This window comes from Ostrea edulis, chromosome 2 (assembly GCF_947568905.1).
Source record: "Ostrea edulis chromosome 2, xbOstEdul1.1, whole genome shotgun sequence".
NCBI classification, from domain to species: Eukaryota; Metazoa; Mollusca; class Bivalvia; order Ostreida; family Ostreidae; genus Ostrea; species Ostrea edulis.
Genome location: NC_079165.1, coordinates 54,478,810 through 54,498,809, shown reverse-complemented (window position 1 = coordinate 54,498,809; position 20,000 = coordinate 54,478,810). Strand labels below are relative to the sequence as shown.

At 34.9% G+C, this 20,000-nt stretch overlaps 1 protein-coding gene across 1 annotated transcript in view; it reads left to right on the top strand.

The window, feature by feature from the left end:
• Positions 1-20,000, top strand: part of LOC125679294 (uncharacterized) — a 280,879-nt gene that overhangs the window by 28,979 nt on the left and 231,900 nt on the right. The window contains exons 7-13 of the mRNA XM_056154454.1: positions 2,334-2,456; positions 6,660-6,790; positions 11,782-12,021; positions 12,126-12,240; positions 14,218-14,340; positions 14,459-14,547; positions 15,589-15,792. Of these exons, the coding sequence (XP_056010429.1) occupies positions 2,334-2,456; positions 6,660-6,790; positions 11,782-12,021; positions 12,126-12,240; positions 14,218-14,340; positions 14,459-14,547; positions 15,589-15,792 (1,025 nt within the window). The remainder of the gene's footprint in view (positions 1-2,333; positions 2,457-6,659; positions 6,791-11,781; positions 12,022-12,125; positions 12,241-14,217; positions 14,341-14,458; positions 14,548-15,588; positions 15,793-20,000) is intronic.

Sequence of the window (20,000 nt, the reverse complement as noted above, 5' to 3'; positions counted from 1 at the left end):
TAAGCATCCACCGTTGTCTGTTATGCATTAGCAATTGAACGTTTTTAACTTCTTCTTCATAACCACCTGATTCCAATTCTTTCCAAATTTGGTATGATGCACGTATCTTTGGGATAAGGGGGTCATAAATTGTAAATTTCAGGACTCCTACACCCTTGGAGCCTTGGGGCAGGGCAAAAACTGCCAAAAATTCACCAATTTTCAAAAATCTTCTCTACAACCACAAATCAGTGAGAAAAACAAAATGCATTGTGATGTAGATCAGGAAGGCCTCTACAAACATTGTAAATTTAATGATCCTCTGGGTAAAGGTCTGGACCAAACTTGGTATATAGTGTTTATGTGTAAAACATTTAAAAAACATCTTCTTTAGTGCTGTGATACTAAGTTGAAACTGAATGGATATTTAGAAAGAACAGGTAGTCCTTTACCATTCCAATTCTTCTCAAATTTAATATGATGCATCTTTGGGATAAGGGTGACATAAATTGTAAATTTCAGGGCTTTTGCACCCCTGGGGCCTTGGTGGCAGGATAAAATCCGCCAAACATTGACCAATATTCAAAGATCTTCTTTATAACCTCACATCTGTAAGAACTAAATGCATTATGATGTATAGCAAAAAGGCCTCTGCCAAAATTGTAAATTTCATTATCTCCATGGTAGAGGTTCTGACTCCAGGGCTACGCCAAACTAGGTATATATGCTTAGTGAATATGTGTGAAAGATTTAGATAATATTTTTTTTATGCTATAATTGATACTAAAAGCAAGCTAAATAAATATTTAGAAGGAGTAGGTAGTCCTTTACCAAATTGTAAATTTCACAATCCCAGGAGTAAGGGTTTTGGTTCCAGGGTGAAAATGATAGTGATTATTGTCTTTATCATTTGAAAGACTTCTTTCAGTTTGCTGATACAGTATAAAACCTAAATGCATATTGAAGAAAAGCAGAAAAGGATATACCAAAATCATTAATTTTGCAACCCCTGGTTTTTGAATCTACGACGGGTCCAATTAGTCATATCTTGTTGATGTTACATAAATATTATATTAAGTAAAGTCTTTCATCAGTATAGGCACTTTCAGGGGCATTTAAGTTTAAAGAAAACATCTTGTTATAGCCCCCACAACAAGTTGTGGGGGGGGGGGGGGGGGGGGGGGGGTGTTATACTGGAATCGGGTTGTCCGTCCGTCCGTCTGTAGACGCAATGGTTTCCGGGCTCTAAAGCATTATCCTTTCCACCTAACGTCACCATATCATATATATGGACTACCCATGGGATGAAGATGTTCCCTATCGATTTTGGGGTCAAAGGTCAAGCACACTGGACATTGAAGTAGCAATATGGTTTCCGGGCTCTAAAGCGTTATCCTTTCCACCTACAGTCACCATATCATACATATGGACTACCCATGGGATGAAGATGTTCCCTATCGATTTTGGGGACAAAAGGTCAAAGGTCAAGCACACTGGACATCGAAGTAGCAATATGGTTTCCATTTAAATTCTTTAACGGCTTTTTTCATCGCATGGAACATCCTTTGGGAGATTGGGGTAAGCGGGGGGTATTCTTAGTGAGCATTGCTCACAGTACCTCTTGTTTTATACTGTTGCTGAATATTAGAAATTAGATTAAATATTCAGAACAGGAAATGTTTTCTAGATTTCATAACCCTTGGGATTAGTGATACTTTTAACTAGTACTCATGTGAACGATGAGGCCTGTGGGCCTCTTGTTGAATGATATTACATGAAATAAGTAGAATTGAAAGTGATTTGTAAACAGAAGTGATATTTAAACAGAATTGGTATGTATGATTGTAAATGGAAGTGGTATGGAAACAGAATTGGTATGTATGATTGTAAATGGAAGTGGTATGTAAACAGAATTGGTATGTATGATTGTAAATGGAAGTGGTATGGAAACAGAATTGGTATGTATGTTTGTAAATGGAAATGGTATGGAAACAGAATTGGTATGTATGATTGTAAATGGAAGTGGTATGGAAACAGAATTGGTATGTATGATTGTAAATGGAAGTGGTATGGAAACAGAATTGGTATGTATGATTGTAAATGGAAGTGGTATGGAAACAGAATTGGTATGTATGATTGTAAATGGAAGTGGTATGGAAACAAAATTGGTATGTATGATTGTAAATGGAAGTGGTATGTAAACAGAATTGGTATGTAAACAGAAGTGATTTACATTTATTTTCCTCAATATGCAGAGAACAAATTATTTGAATGCCTTAAGATCAAAATGACTGTCCCAGAAAAAGTATCATTTATATGAACTTGAAGTAATTGAAAACTGATTTTCTTGACAGCCATTGTTTGATGTACTAGCCAGGAGTAACCCAGTGCAAGTCATCATTCCTTTTGATGCGTCAGCTGTTCCAAAGGATGTTTCTTTGCATGTCAAGAATACGATCACGAGGATGTCGTTGACGGTATAGAAATCCTGCCTGTCTTTTCTAACATACTAATATAATTATTAAACTTGATACTTCAGTTGATATAGGAATGAAGAATGGATTGGGGTTGTTGGTAGGCAGGTGTTCAATTTAGGATAATATGCTAATACTATCAGAACTTCGTCATTATTTAGTGAATGACCCTTAGTGTTTCTGTTATCACAGGCACTTATATCGCTTGTTTACTATTATAGAGTTCTACTCTTTATATGATAAGTAAATTTGAACCCAAGCGATATAATTGCCTGTGGTTATTATCAAATATGAAATGACACAACTATCATTTAACTTAGGTAGAATGAAACTGAATACATGCATATCATACCTAAATGATTAAATTTACCCTAAAGTTCCAAGATCAAGGACACTAATAGTGATATAATATAGTATTATTTATTTTGAAAATTGAAGTAGTGTTTATGTTATTACAGTAAAGATTTTCATAGTCTATAGAGCCTTTCAGGGTTTGAACTACAGGTAACTCGTGAAAACTCTTGCAAATATATTTAAAATGATTTATTTTTTAATTTTAGCAAATTTTGTAGCTGAAATAAAAACATGTTTAAAATCCATTACACCACAATAACTCCCTGTGAGAATTTGCCACCTGGGGCATAATGTTCTCTGAATGTCATATACCCGTCTGTTGAAATGAATGAAAGGTACTCGGTTGTCTTGAGAATCATTTTTGATACCTAAAAACATTATTAATTCCATATCAAATGACTTGCAAATGAGTTTGATATTTTTTGCTCACCTGAGCTGAAAGCTCAAGTGAGCTTTTCTGATCGCCTGTTGTCCGTCATCTGTCTGTAAACTTTTTACATTTTTGACTTCTTCTCCAGAAACACTGGGCCAATTATAACAAACTTGGTCAAAAGCATCCCTTGGTGAAGGGCTTTCAAGTTTGTTCAAATGAAGGGCCATGCCCCGTTTATAGGGGAGATAATCTCAAAAACACAAAAATAGGGTGGAGTCATTTAAAAATCTTTTTCTCAAGAACCACTGGGCCAGAAGAGCTGAAATTTACATGAAAGCTTCCTGACATAGTGCACTTTCAAGTTTGTTAAAATCATGGCAACTGGGGGTAGGATGAGGCCACAATAGGGGATCAAAGTTTAAAATACAAATATATAGGGAAAATCTTTAAAAATCTTCTTCTTAAGAACCACTGAGCCAGAAAAGCTGATATTTACATGAAAGCTTCCTGACATAGTGCACATTCAAGTTTGTTAAAATCATGGCCCCTGAGGGTAGGATGGGGCCACAATAGGGGGGTCAAAGTTTTACATACAAATATATAGAGAAAATCTTTAAAAAATATTCTTCTCAAGAACCACTGAGCCAGAAAAGCTGATATTTACATGAAAGCTTCCTGACATAGTGCACATTCAAGTTTGTTAAACTCATGACACCTGGAACTAGGATGGGGCCACAATAGGGGATCAAAGTTTTACATAACTAATAAATAGAAAAAAATCTTTGAAAATTTTCTCCTTAAGAACCGATGGGCCAAAGAAGTTTACATTTGCATGAAAGCTTCCTGACATAGTGCAGATTCAAGTTTGTAAAAATCATGGCCCCCGTGAGTGGGTTGGGACCACAATAGGGATCAAAGTTTTACATGCAAATATATAGAAAATTTTTTTAAATATGAGCCAAGGTGACTCAGGTGAGCGATGTGGCCCATGGCCTCTTGTTATAATTTGAAGGAAGTTTGTACACTCTGCTATAGAGATGTTCCAGTTGATAACATTTAAACAACACTATAGGTTTTTAGTTTCTTAATCCTCTACTGCCATTAGTTGCATTTTAGGATTACGGGACATTTCACCCTCCAAGAGGATTCACCCCGAGACATTCTGCCCTTGGATGATTTGCCCCGTTTTCAGGGTGAAACATCCCAGTGTAAATGATATTTTCCTTTATTCTCATTAATTCAAACATATTTTTTGGTTGTAAATAGATTTTGTGTTCAACCTTTGTCATAATAGATTGTTTTTATCTTGATAACTAAGATATACATGCTGCATTGTTTGAGTCAGCACCCAGGATGTTTCAGCAATTACCACGAAGCCATGAAATGGTGAATAAGGGTTATAACCTATATGTATAAGAATTGAAACTGATGTAATAATTGATTGAAAGTTGAAATGACCAAAACAAAATAAGAATTAAACTTGTAATATATTTAACCTGATAATTTACAGTGATGAAACACAATAGAGGCCTTCCAATTATTAGATAAGTTATGATTGAATGAAAGTCTTAAGATATTTTGTAGGATAAACATATCTCAAAAACACAATAAACGTACAAAGATGTATTTTGTATTTATTATTTTATTAGATACAAGTGATTTCATTCAGGGTTGAATCATCTTGGGGTGAAATGTCTTTTGGGGCAAAACATCCTGTTCCCCAGTTTAGCTGTGTGTGTTTTTTTTTGTAGGGTATATTTTGGGAATGATTTTTATTCAAATCAATATTTAGACAAATGTAAAATATATAATGAAATATTAAATAATTAATTTTCTGTTTCGACATGGTCGATTGCATTTCATCGGTCCGGACATCATTCTTAAGGAGGTATGCTACACCAGAGAAATTTAATATGGATGAAAAGTGGAGGATATGTACAACAATATTTTGAAATTGAAAACTTTCAAATTTACTTTATTTATTCAAAAAATGCAGTTTTAGTGGAAAGCAATCTGAAAAAAATTTGAAACCCCTGCTGGACTCGAACCCGCGATCTACAGTTCAAAAGTCGATGTGCTAACCTACTGAGCTCCTCAGCTAGGCGATGAATTGTGAAATGAATAGGCAAATATTGCTGATATTTATATTTTCATCCATGTTTTAAAAGAAAGTCAGCCATTATGACGTTGTAGAGTACCTCCTGAAAGAGTTCATTTCTTCAAAATAGGTTACTTTAATTAATTACTTAATTTATTATGTTGGAATGTTAAAGGGACTGGTTCACATTTTTTGAATTTTTTTTTTTTTCATTTTTGATGTTAAACATTACAAATATAACTCATTTAATGTTGACTGCCAAAGTTTTGACCTTCTGAATGCAAGGATATCAGTAATATTTTTGCCTTAATTCTATGTTATGTAAACAAAGACTTGAGTCTTTTTTAAGTTTACAAACAAACCAGTGAAATGTTAATTTTGTAATTTAAAGCAATTTCTTAATTAATTTTGCACAATCACAAATCTTAACTTTTAGATGACACATTTTACCTAAAGAATACTTGAAATGTGATAGATATAATAAACTTAAATCAATCCATTTCTTATGAAAACATACCGCAATCTTTGTTTACAAATGTGTAACCTTAATATTTTTATGAAACCATTCAAACACATTAGACAGTAGATTTTGATCATTAAAAGTGGAGAGAAAAATTTGGGGGGAAATCGTGAATCAGTCCCTTAAAGAGCCCTGCCATATGGTGAATCAGCCCCTTTAAGAGCCCTGTGATGTGGTGAATCAGCCCCTGGTGAATCAGCCCCTTTAAGAGCCCTGCCATATGGTGAATCAGCCCCTTTAAGAGCCCTGCCATATGGTGAATCAGCCCCTTTAAGAGCCCTGCCTTATGGTGGGTGCCCTATAGTATAACCATCCTGTCTGTCCATCCATCTGTGATAAACATGTTTCTTTGGGAAGATTTTCATAGATTTTATACACAGTACTTGGATTAGGCAGAGGAAGACCCACTTTGATTTTCAGATTTTTCAGCTTTGTTTAGGAGTTATGGGACTTAGAACTTTTTAATGTTAATAAGACTACTTGAGGAGATTTACATAAACTTTAAAGATAATGCTTGGATTAGGAAGAAGACCATTTTCATTTTCAGATCTGTCGGTTTTATTGTTACAGAGTTTTGGGACATTGAATTTTTTATATATTGAAATATTGATTGTGGGGCCCATTCTGAACTGTCAGTTTTCTAGTCTAATGTTGCAAATACATGTAATAAATTAGAACTTTTGTTGTACTTTTATCACAAACTGTTTTGTTTGTGAATCAGAAAGCATGCAGTCAGAATTTAGTGATTTCAGTGAAAACAACAACATTGACATTTAAGTTTTAAAAGAATTGAGAAAGTGAATGTTTTAGTTCATAGGAAAACCTTTTTATCTCACTGAATGTTTGAATTTATATTTGAAGGAGAAAGCAACTGTTGCCATTGAGAAACATAACCAACAACGGATGAAGGCAGGCTTCGCCAGTGCTGATTGCTTCATGGACAAGAAATCAGTGTCATGCCACACTTTTGATATAGAGACTGGAATTTTACAGTAATTTATCATTATTCAAGGATGTATTTCTATGAGAAAATGATTAGATGTTTTCAAGTTCCCTGCTGCAGTTTTCAAGAACTGCTGAATAAGCTGCAAATTTTGTTAAGTGACTGATGCTGTAAACCAACATTTATTTGCAAATCACCAATGGGAAATATTTGAACTAATATATATAACATCTGCATAAACAAAATGACAACTTTGTTGCACGAAATGTGTGTGAGGAGACAGGTGCTTGGGAATGTCCTGGGTATTTCTTGCACATGAATAAATACTGGTTTACAGTATGAATTACTGTAAATTATGAATAGGTGATTTTGAATTTCCTCAGATTGAAGGTTAATCCCTTAGTTGCAGCAACTATCCAGTAATGCCCTTTTTAAGCTCACCGGAACTAATGTTCGGAGAGCTGTAATCATGACAACTATCCAGTAATGCCCTTTTTAAGCTCACCGGAACTAATGTTCGGAGAGCTGTAATCATGACAACTATCCAGTAATGCCCTTTTTAAGCTCACCGGAACTAATGTTCGGAAAGCTGTAATCATGACAAAGTGTCGGTATCACATTAAAGAATAACCTTAAACTGTAGCTATATCTTTTCAACAAAGATGGATAGGGCTTGATATTTCACATTTAGATGCCTCTTGACCAGGCCTTTCATTTTGTACCAAGACCTTTGACCTAGTGACCTTTACTGTCGACTTTGAACCACTTTTCAAAAACTTTAACCTTTGTTATATCATTTGAACCAAAGGGTATAGGGCATTTCTTTTGGAACCAAGACTTCTGATCTGTTGACCATGGACTTTGACCTACTTTTAAAAGACTTTAACAACGACTATTTCTTTTGAACCAAGGTGGATAGTGATTTGATATTTCTCATATAGATGCCTCATGACAAGGCCTTTCATATGGTACTTGACACTTGACCTAGTGACCTTGAACTTTAACCTATTTTTCAAAAACTTTAACATTGGCTTTATCTTTTAAATAAGGGGGACAGGACTTTGATATTTCACATACATGTATAGTTGCCTCATGACCAGGCATTTCTTTTGTCAACAAAATATTTATACCTCACGCAACAAAGTTGCAAAGGGTATAATGTTTTTGACTCGTCCGTCAGTCCCTTTCTTTGTCAGCGCAACTCCTCTGAAACCGCTCAACAAAATTTTGTGAAACTTTGCAGTTAATAAGGAAATACTGTGTAGATGTGCATATTCCCAGGAAATTCTGATTCAATAATTTTTCTGGGAGTTATGCCCCTTTTGAACTTAGATTTTCAAGCCCGTCTGTCCTGTTCTTGTTAGTGCAACTCCTCTGAGACCACTCAACAGAATTTTGTGAAACTTTGTAGTTGATAAGGACACACTGTGTAGATGTGCATATTCTTAGAAAATTGTGATTCAATAATTATACCCCCACAACTTGTTGCATACTGGTATACTGGGTCAAAAGGTCAAAGGTCATGCGCAATATGGTTCGGTTTGTCATGCCATTTGTTTTTTACACTCAGAAAAGAGGTAGTTTATTCCTATTACCAACACCCTTTGGGAGATTGGGGTAAGCGGGGGATATTCTTAGTGAGCATTGCTCACAGTACCTCTTGTTTTTCTGGGAGTTATGCTCCTATTGAACTTAGAATTTTGAGTCCGTCTGTCCTGTTCTTGCAGTAATGCATAACATTACCATTCATTATGTGAGGCATTGTCAAGCAATGTTGGAGCAAGGGGTATGTGAGCTCGCTTACCTGCTTTCTTTAATTGACCTAGTGACCTTAACCTTTGACTTTGACCTACTTTTCAAAATCTTTAATCTTGGCTGTATTTTTTTTAACCAAAGGGATAGGTCTTTGATATTTCACATGTAGATGCCTTATGACTTGGCCTTTCATGTGGTACCAACACTTTTGACATAGTGACCAGGTTGGGCCTTTTGAATTTTAGGAGAGGTTAAGTAGAGCCATGCTTCCTGGTGAGCTATGCTGTCTTCTGATAACTCTTGTTTAGGTCTCTTATGTAACCTATTGCCATCTGTGCCTATCCCTTTGTAAACTTTTGAACTTTTTTAAAACAAGGAAACAAAGAAAGAAAAAAAAAACACCTAACAAGTAAAAATAAAATGGACACAATCCAGCTTTCAATTTTAGAAATGGTTTTGTGAGACTTTAACCATTAAAGCTAACATGAATTCTGAAATACATACACATTTCTCATCTTATCCACCACATTTCTTTTAGATAGCCTATTTTACTCTACCCATATATTCCCCAAATGTGATTATAATACCTGAGTGATTTTCTACCTGGACTCGACCCGTCCACATCTCAGATAGTAATGTATAGGGAATTAGAAACAAATGAAATCATATTTTAAAACATCATACAATGCTCAAAATTCCAAAATACTTATCGTATATTAGTAAAACATTCCAAAAGTTTAGATAATTCAGACAAAAATGCAGAAAAAGCTTTTCTTGCAAATGCAATTATTTGCACTTCTCATGTCAATAACACTTAAAAAAACAAGTACACAGAGAAATCATTTGCCAATTCCATTCTGATAGAATGGAGTAAGCAAAGATCAAAAAGAGACCTTTGTTTTGGTAGAAGATATTTGACCTTTGCGTTGAACTTTGACCTACTGTTCAAAAACTTTAAAGGGAAAGGCAACCCTAACCACATAGTTGCTTTTATGAATAAAGTATCACTTACTGATGTCGTAATTGACAGTCTTTAACTACAAAAATCCTTGCTTAACAATTAAATCAATATTAATCTATCATATATTCTAAATTACCCGCTGCTAAGAGAGTGGCCATTGGAGTTTAATTTATGACGTCACACCGTCTATTCCGGTTTATTTCATCAGCAGCACTGTAAACATGACAGGTCACGAAAAGTTAAGTTTGGAGCCGTATAGATTTAAACCCGTTCTTTCGCAAGAAGAAATTGAGAAAAGAAGACGTTCAGTCAAGTCGCAGACCAGGCAGACGGTACACATTCTTCATACAAATGTCTCGAACCTCAACTTGTCATTACGCAAATGATGGATCCACAGTTGACGTAGTCTTTTCTTTTTAAATGATTTGGTTGAGTCAGGAATTTCGAAAAATAACCTTTTTTCACATATCCGCTTTGCATTAGTGTAATTAGCTGCTTGCCAGGAAGGCATCAACCTATTTATTCTAAAGATCTACCACATGCACATATTTGATGATCTCGCAGGTGCTTGGGTTCAGCGCCCCAGCCCCCCCCCGAATAAGCTACATGAGTTGATTTAATGAATTTTTTGTTGAAAATATTTCTAATGCATGTCAACAACGTCTTGCATACCCATAAAGTCCAAAGTAATTCAAAATAAGCCCTTTTTAAAAAAAAATACCCTAGGCCACTGGTTATTATAATTAATAAGTTCTGTCATGATAACCAGTGAGGGTATTATTTTTTTTTAAAGGACTCATTTTGGACTTTATGGGTATGCAAGACGTTGTTGACATGCATTAGAAATATTTTCAAGAAAAAATAATTAAATCAACTCATCGGAGGGGGGGCTGAACCCAAGCACCTGTGGATGATCTTAGAATCTTATCAAAACCGGAACAGACGGTGTGACGTCAAAATTATTGATTTTTGTGGTCTTGAATACAAAAGAGGTACACATCATGGCAGCCTCTATAGATCGCTGGAATTTCAATTTTTGACGTTTTCAAATTAGTACTGAAGCATATCTAGGCCATATATCAACAAAATTGTATGACAAATCTTTATCACATCATATGATTAATCCTATCATTTATCATGTAAAAATCTTTTGGGTTGCCTTTCCCTTTAAGCTTGTTTATATCTTTTGAACCAAGAGTGATAGGGCTTTGATGTTTCAAATATAGATGCCTCATTAGAAGACAATTCTTTTGTTACCAGAACTGTTGATCTTGGACTTTGACCTACTTTTCAAAAATATTAACCTTGGCTATATCTTTTGAACCAAGGGGATAGGGATTTGATATTTCATATTTAGATGCCTCATGACCAGGCCTTTGATATGAAATCAAAACTTTTGACTTAGTAACCTTAGACTTTGACCTATTTTTCAAAAACTTTAGACTTTCGAACAATAGGTTAAGTAGAGTCATGCTTATATATATATATATATATATATATATATATATATATATATAAAGGAATAATGATCGGAAATATACATCTGGGTGAAAATATGGGTATTACATGCACAATCCAAAATAGACAGTTGATTACACAAAAGGATATATAAAAGGGAATATATAAATGAAAATATAGTGCAGCTTTCAAGATTTGTTTTCTCATAATCATTTATGGTTACTTTGCTTGTACATATTCATTTATTGAACATATGAGGGAGAGAAAAAATATTTCTCTGTGTTTATTGTATAATTTTGACATGTTTACTGCAACTATACGTACATGCATGTAAAGAAAAGTAATTTTAAATTTTTTATCCAAAACTTTAAGAATGCTATACTGATGTATGATATTTTTATTGTAATTTTGAGCACTGCATGGTGTTTTAAAATGTGCTTTCATTTGTTTTTGATACTCTATACATTACGTAACTATTGGAAATATACATATACTATGCAAATCCTGATACATGTAACAATGAAATATTCATCTAGTATGGCGGATACTGAGAATTCTACTATATTTAAGAATTCATGTCAGCTTTAAGACCCATGGACCTCTTGTTTGACTCATTACAATGTTGACTGCTTACATTGATATAATTGTTGACATTGGATTCCTATGTGTAAATTCAACAATATCTTGTCATTAGAATACTAGTAAAAGCCTAATGTAGATATTGTAGTTTTCAGAAATTGTAGCTTATGGATATCCGTAGGATCTGTAGAATTTGAATTCAGTGATTGAATACAATGATATTGACTTCCAGGGGGCGGGGCTCCATTTTGTAGTGCCCTTCCTTATGACATGCTTTTTTGTTTTAGAAATAAAATTGCACTCCGGGAATCAGACAAGGCTGGTTGCTACTTCTCAAGACAACCTTTTTCCAAGTCATATCCTTACTTTGAAGTGGAATTGGTAGAGTTGCAAGAAGATCTAAATAAGGAAAAGGAGGAGGGTGGATTAGACAAAAATGGTGTTATACTGGGTTGTCTTCATGAACAGTCCTTCATCATCAGAAATCCAATGGACTCCAGTATTGACAAGGGAGGAGAAGTCCAAGTGTATGTCATATCAAACTGCTTACTGAATTAGATCAACAGGTTTCAAACTAATGGTTCTGACAATGAATTCTCATGTTTAAAACTTCAACTATTTCTATTTTCAGTTTTGAATTTAAAAAGGTCGGAGACAGATACGGTTTTGGAATACAAGGAGAATGGGACTCAGAATACATGGCTGGCGCTAACTGCTCCTTTTATTCCACTATCAATGGAGTAGATGTAAGATTCTTCATAGTTGAGTTTTAGATATTCTACATGTATGTGGATCAAATATATCAACATAGTCAAATAATGGTAGGTACAGGAATCTTCAACAGGTTCTGGTACAAGCAAGTTGAACTCAATTTATTTTAGTTGTAAGTTTTCAGTAAACACGTGCATTGTTTTTTAAGCATCCATGGCTCTGCTCCTCAAGTATTAAAATCAGAGGGTGTATAGGTAGCCAGGGATGGTGCCATCACTTAACTTTATTTACATTCAGTTTCAGCAGGGTGTACAGAAATTTACATTCGACTTGATATCCAATTAGAACTTGTTGTACAAGGTATATAAGAAATAAAAGAGTATTGTCTCAGAGTTTTTATTTCCCTTTTCATTTAAATTCACAGTATTTAACTGTCAAAAAAGCGTAACATATATTCCACCATCCACGACCTTGGTCTCGGTCCCATTTCATATTTTCCACCATCCACGACCTTGGTTTCCGTCCCAATTCAATTGTGCTCTCCTCAGGAGTATATCAGTTCATTTAAGATGAACTAGTTCTACTTGATTTTGATTAAATCATATCCTTTTTCCTCTCTCCTCTATGGCACTTTCTTATCATTGATTGTATTAATGATATTTGGCAATTTTTGGGAATATTTTTGTTTGTTGGGACATCATTTTCTGCCATCCAAATTTTTTCACATAATGTTTATAAACAATCAACCAGAAGAGTACAGTTTAAAATTTTATTGGGTCTTTACAAACCCAAACATCACTACATATAAACAGTGCTTCCATATAATGTTGTACATATACACATACTACAACTACGATAACTAATAATTTGGGGGCTACTCATTCCTTTCTTAACAATCTATTATTAATGACAATACCTAGCTTGATCCTATCATCAAAACTGTCCCAAGTAAAAAAGTAAACAACCCTGCCTAGGGTCAATATACGCAGACTGCACTCTGGGCTGATCCCAGTAGTATGCCTGGGGCTGATCCCAGCAGGCTTCTACGGTGAACCATGCCTGGGGCTGATCCCAGCAGGCATCACAGAACAAGTGAACCATGCCCGGGGCTGATCCCAGCAGGCATCAAAGAACGAGTGAACCATGCCTGGGGCTGATCCCAGCAGGCATCAAAGAAAGTGAACCATGCCTGGGGCTGATCCCAGCAGGCATCGAAAGGGAACGAGTACTCTGAGCTGAACCCAGGAGCAATAACGTATTCCTGGGACTGATCCCAGCTGGCATAAAACTTCTGTTAGTCTAAGAAAACACTACATACTAGTCAAAATCTATTTAATAATTAATAAACTACCTATTATGTACAATAAGTCATATGTGATGATAAAAACTTTGGTATATACCGTAATAATAAGCAAAACCAAACATAGACTTGGGGGTAGAATTCACCTGGAATGAACGCCTAGAATTAAGTAGCCCCATAGCGAACCAGGGATGCTGATGGGGACGGAGGGTGAGTAGCTGCAAACACAAGCGTCTTAAGTATGAAATGAAACAATTACAGACTCCCCCTCTAGGCATCAATGCCCCTGGTTGCTCTTATCTCATTGGTCAATTCTATCTCTCCTACTGACCAAAACATCTATAATTAGAAACACTGCCCAACAAGATTTTAATAATTATGTCTTGTTATACAACCAGTTACTGGTAAACAATACTTATACAGAGACTGGTAAACAATAATTATACAGAGACAAGCAAACAGTAAGGTAGAAAGTATGTCTTGTTTATAAATAATAATTTAATCCTATTAAATTTCAATTAAAAGAATTTACAAAACCTCATCTACTGTCCAAATTCTTTCCCATAATGTTATGGGAATTTACAAAGACTCATCTATTAAAAAAGGTGTTTGTATAAAGTAAGTTATTGGATCTTCAAATTTTTACCAATGAAATTTTATTTTAAACTATAGATCTAACAAACAAATATCATTAACTGTTGATTCTTTGTAGGCTACTGATAAATCAATGTTGAGTGGAGATCCATTGACAACCAGGAACTACTACCCATTTGTGACAATATTGTCGAGCGTTATTGCAAAATTGAAGATCTTGCACTACTCTGCCCCACCAAAGGTATGATGTCACAAACAGTTTACTGTGAACCAACGTTTTAAAATTTTGGGTTGGTGTCTGCAAGAAAGATAGGTAAACTTGCTTATGAATATTCATCAGATTTTCCATTATTTTGTAGGAATTCTTGTTGTCCTTAAATGTAGATAATAAATGGATTTCAACCTCTTACTTGTTCAACATGGTGATTAACAGAAATGGATTAATGAGGTATGTCCTATACTTTTAAAGAAGGTTATCATTTTTATACACCATACCATTATACATCCCATCATATGGCGTCATCTGTCTGTCCGTCCATCTGTCTGTATGGACCTTGTAGGCAAAATGCAGAATGAATCATAAGCCCCAGGATCTTACAACTTTGTACATTTGATCACCATGATGAGAGGAAGATGACTGTTGTTTTTCAAGGTCAAAGGTCGTAATATCAGTTAATAGGAAAACCCTCTAGGCAGAATACAGACGGAACTATTGGGACTAAGACTGTCAAACTTGGTACACTTACCTAGTTGCGGATGCCTTTTGTTCTTCAAAGTCAAAAGTCAATTTCATAGTACTACTTAATAGGAAAGCCTTGTAGGCAGGATACAGAATGAACTGTTGGGGCTAGGACCGTCAAACTTGGTACATGCCAAGTGGAGGATGCTTATTGTTTCTCAAGGTGAAAAGTCAAGATCGTAATATCACTTAGTAGAAAAACCTTGTTTTCATTACACAGATACAAATATTGCCCTGATATTTAGACCCAAGCTTCCTCTTGGAGGAATATAAGTTCAGTTTGCATTTCAGCTGGATTGATGCACCATGACCTCCTTTAGGGGTAAAAGTAGGTCGAACAGTTTTCCAGATTTTCTTTGGTTATGAATACAGGTATTGCCCTGAAATTTTGTCACAACCTCCTTCTCAGAGAAACACATAATCAGTTCACATTTCAACTTAATTGGTGCACTGTGATGTTCTCTAGGACTAAAAGTAGGTGAAATAGTTTTCAGGACTTTCTCTCATCATGGATACAGATATTGCACTGACATTTCGTCAATACATACTTGGTGCGCCTTGACCTACTTTAAGGCTTTTCTATTTGGAATGTGTTTGATATCAATTCAGAGTGCAATAAAATGGGGCTTTCAGGTCCAGCATGTGTATGTTGTACCGTTTGCGTACGTACTCTTGTTGAGACTTAAAAAGCTATCCTTTGATAATACAACTGATTGCCAAGTCATGAAAAGCTTTATTTTTATTTTTTAGCACCTGTGCATTTTCAAATCGTTCAGAGGACTCGCACTATCTTTCGGAGACAAGCATAGGAACACTGGACACGCCACACACATTGTTTACTTTCAAGATTGTGGATTTGGGAAAAGACTCCAAAGTGGTCTTTGGAATTGGCTTAGAAGACCATGTGTTTGGCACCAGTCAAAATTATCTAGCCTTCATATGCATGGATGGAGGGTGTGTAATGTATAAATATCAATTATTTTCTAATATAATTCATTCTCCTATATGTAAATGTCTGACTTTTTTAAAGCTCACCTGGGCCTATGCTGAATTGAGCCATTGTAATCAAAACATGTACTAGAAATCACTATGCATTCACAAGATATTTATTTTCATGTTAATTTGCGAGTCTGTGTTAGTATGAAAATAAAGTTCTGTGAATAATTCTGTGAATATGTGGAATTGGTAGATATATTTTGGGATTAGATTTTTGATATTCATTATCATTGCTTAATGTTCTTATTTCTACAAATTTTTAGCCGAGTTGCAACGAAGTTGAACTCGGCTATTGGTTTGGTGATGCGGGCGGGCGGGTGGGCGGGCGGTTGGGCGTCAACAATTGGTTTCCGGATGATAACTCGAAAAGTTTACCATCTAATCAAATGAAACTTTGATATATTGTTGGGTACCAGGTAAGGAAGAAAGGAAGACCCCTATTGATTTTGGAGAAAAAATGTCAAAGGTCAAGGTCACAGTGACCGAAAGTAGAATGAAAATTTCAGAAAAATTTGGTTTCCGGATGATAACTCCGATAGTTTAAATCCGAATCAAATGAAACTTTGATATATTGTTGGGTACCAGGTAAGGAAGACCCCTATTGATTTTGAAAAAAAAATGTCAAAGGTCAAGGTCACAGTGACTGAAAATAGAATGAAAATTTCAGAAAAATTTGGTTTCCGGATGATAACTCCGATAGTTTAAATCCGAATCAAATGAAACTTTGATATATTGTTGGGTACCAGGTAAGGAAAACCCCTATTGATTTTGGAGAAAATAGGTTAAAGGTCAAGGTCACATTGACCAAATTTAGAATGAAAATTTCAGAAATATTTGGTTTCCGGATGATAACTCAGAAAGTTTAAATCCGAATCAAATGATACTTACAGATATTGTTATGTACCAGGTAAGGAAGACCCCTATTGATTTTGTAGAAAATAGGTCAAAGGTCAAGGTCACAGTGACCGAATATAGAATGAAATTTCAGAAATATTTGGTTTCTGGATGATAACTCAGAAAGTTTAAATCCGAATCAAATGATACTTGGATATATTGTTGGATACCAGCAAAGCAAGGCCCCTATTGATTTTGGAGAACAAAGGTCAAAGTCACAGTGACCGAATATAGATTGAAAACTTCAGACAAATATGGTTTCTGGACAGTAACTTGAAAAGTTTAAAACTGAAATTAGTTCTTCACAATTATAAATATGCCACATCATTCCTGGCTTTACAATGCATCCCATGCAACTCGGCTCATGCACCCCTGGGTGCATATACTGATTTTTATTCCTCTATTTAATGTATTTTTATTACACAAGAATATTCTTATTTAGGTCTGACTCTACGTACTTTCAACCTTTGGTTGTCAATAAATTATCATCATTGAATTGTTTTTAAAAAAAACATATTCTGCCTACTTGCTCTGTCTAGTTGGTCAACCATTTAATTCAATTGCTAGTGCACTTGACTCTCCTGCAAAAGGGTTAACCCTCTGTCTGGTGATTTTCCCACTTTTTGTGGTCATAGTTCAGATCATTAAAGACTAGCTGTGCAGTACTAATCCAGAGGTTAACTAAATAGCCAGAGCTAGTAGGACAGCCACTACCAGTACCACTTTCAGAAGTGGTGATGACAAACAAATGGGGAACTGGAGTCAGTTATCTTGCATCAAATAGAGGTTGCCACATTAAAATGTGGCCCAGCACACAAACATTGATAATCATGGCAGGGATGGCTTATCAACAATCATCATTCAGATAGATCTCGAAGAAAACACACACTTTAAAATGTTTTGTATTCATTATAGCAACAAATTATGACGCTTTAATGATACCAGAGCATAGGGCTGAACATTGAATGAAAGGGGATGGGGTGGGTTATGTTCACATGCACATGTCATTTGTGTGGGTACCTTCAACCATTTCATTCCTTAGTGAAGGAATTTCACAGTGTGAGATAACAAAATATATATTGCATGAAAGGATGAAATCTCATTCCAAATGCATAAATAGATAATTAATAAAAGCAACATGATGTATGCCACACCTTCTTATTTCTTTATTAAATCCTAATCATGATATCATATGTCAGCAGAGAGTAAATTGACATGCATTTGTAAGCATCTGCACTATTTTATGTGATTACATGGTGCATATTTAATCATATTTACTCAGAACGAAAAGTTTTTTTTATTCTTATAAATATGTTTATGTATATAATTATCTACATTGGTTTAAAACCAAAAAGACAAAGAGATAGATACCAGGTTGAGTTTCCTTCACATATTTGTATACATAGTCATCTGCTTTAAAATGTGCTCTACAAATGACCATACAAGTTGTCGGTTCTCATCTCTGGAAATGTGTTTTGTTTTGTTTAATAGCATGGATCCAGGCTTTCCATCTGAAGAATTCAATGGAAACACATAACAACCTTTATTACTACATCCTGGTACACAACAACATGTTTCAGGCACATTATACACATGTATGACAGTGGTTTGTTTACAATTTTTTTATTGTTTTCTAAATATATAACGCCCGAGGGTGTTCCGAGACGGGACCAACTTTTTCTGTGACATCCTAAGGAGATGATAGCTGATGACAGTTCCTCATTGAACGTTCATAAAAATTATGCATTACTTATTAATCTGAAAAGGCAAGATCATTGAAATGAAGTAAAATCAGAAAATGTAAATGACTCACAGTTCATCATTCATCCAAATGCCTCAGCTCTCTGTTTGCAGTGTGTTTACCAACTTTCACATTAATGAGTCTCACAAATGAAGTTGGGCTCTAGGCTAGAATATTCCAGTTTTCATAGATAGATGGATTTAATTTTATTCACATATTGACCCTTGGAGCCCAAGTGGGAGTCCAGCACAGTGGGATTTCAAAAATATATATACAATTACATTCTACTTGTCTACAAAGCTAAGGCTAATAATTTGTGACATGAAGGCCACCCATTGAAAACAAAATATCCTGAGAGAGAAAAAATCTATGCATTAATAGGGTTTTCCACAATGTGAATCGATCATAAATACAGAAAATGTATCAATTTTATGAAAATCTATAGGTAAGTTTTGGGGTTTAGTTTTATCATGTTATTACTGCCTTGGACTTTAATGGGAGTATAAGGATCCAATTATAGGATGGAATATAAGAAAAACAGTAGTGTTGCTGAAAAATTTCATGGTGTAAATATGCATTTATCACACAGTAATACTATTTCCGGGTTCATACACGGGGTCGGAAAAACGATATGAACTTGTAGCACAGGTTGATAATTATGCAAATCATATAGGTCAATCACATGTATTCATGCGCCATGTAAACAAAACAATATGGCATCCTTTGAAGTTGACGCTTGTTAAAATTGACGGTAAAGGGCATGCATTTGTAACCAAAGTTGTTCCAAGTGGAGCTTGTGTTTTTTATGACGTAAAAATAAGCGACATTGCTTTGAGATAGAAATTTCAAGCGACAGGCTAAATTTAATTCCCCAACACGTGATGGAGCAGATGATGTCAAACAATGACAACGTAAAAAATGCTAAGTTGTGCTTTCTGACATAGATACAAAATTTTCAACTTTCTAGTTTTACTACAAACGTTATTCATGTGTATCATAATTATTCCTGTTTCATTTGTTGTTGTTATAATAATGACATCACATGATTATTTATGTAATATATGTTTGTACACAACATGTGTCCATTCCACATATATATCATCTTGAATTTTGTTTCTATATTTAGATAGCATGGTATGCAAATGAGTATATATGTCACGTGATCATTTGTCTAAGTTGGCCATAATGGAAAATTTCGGGTCAGTGTCAGTTACAGAGTGTCTATGATTTAAGTGGTTTTATTTGTTATCCTGCCCTCCTTCCCCAGCATCACCTATCATTGTATGTCTCATGTATTATCCAACATATTGTTATATTGTGGTTCATGAGTTATTCATAATTTATCCATATCTTTTCTGGTTACGGATATCTCTTATTCCTTATTTGTATGTATTCACAAAACACGTAGAAATTACCATATTTAGTTAATGTCTACTTGACCTTTTGCCTTTTAAGCCCCAATCATATTGTAATTTGTTAAGTCATTGTGAGGACACATCGCATGTTTTTAAACTTTTTAATTTTTTCAGCA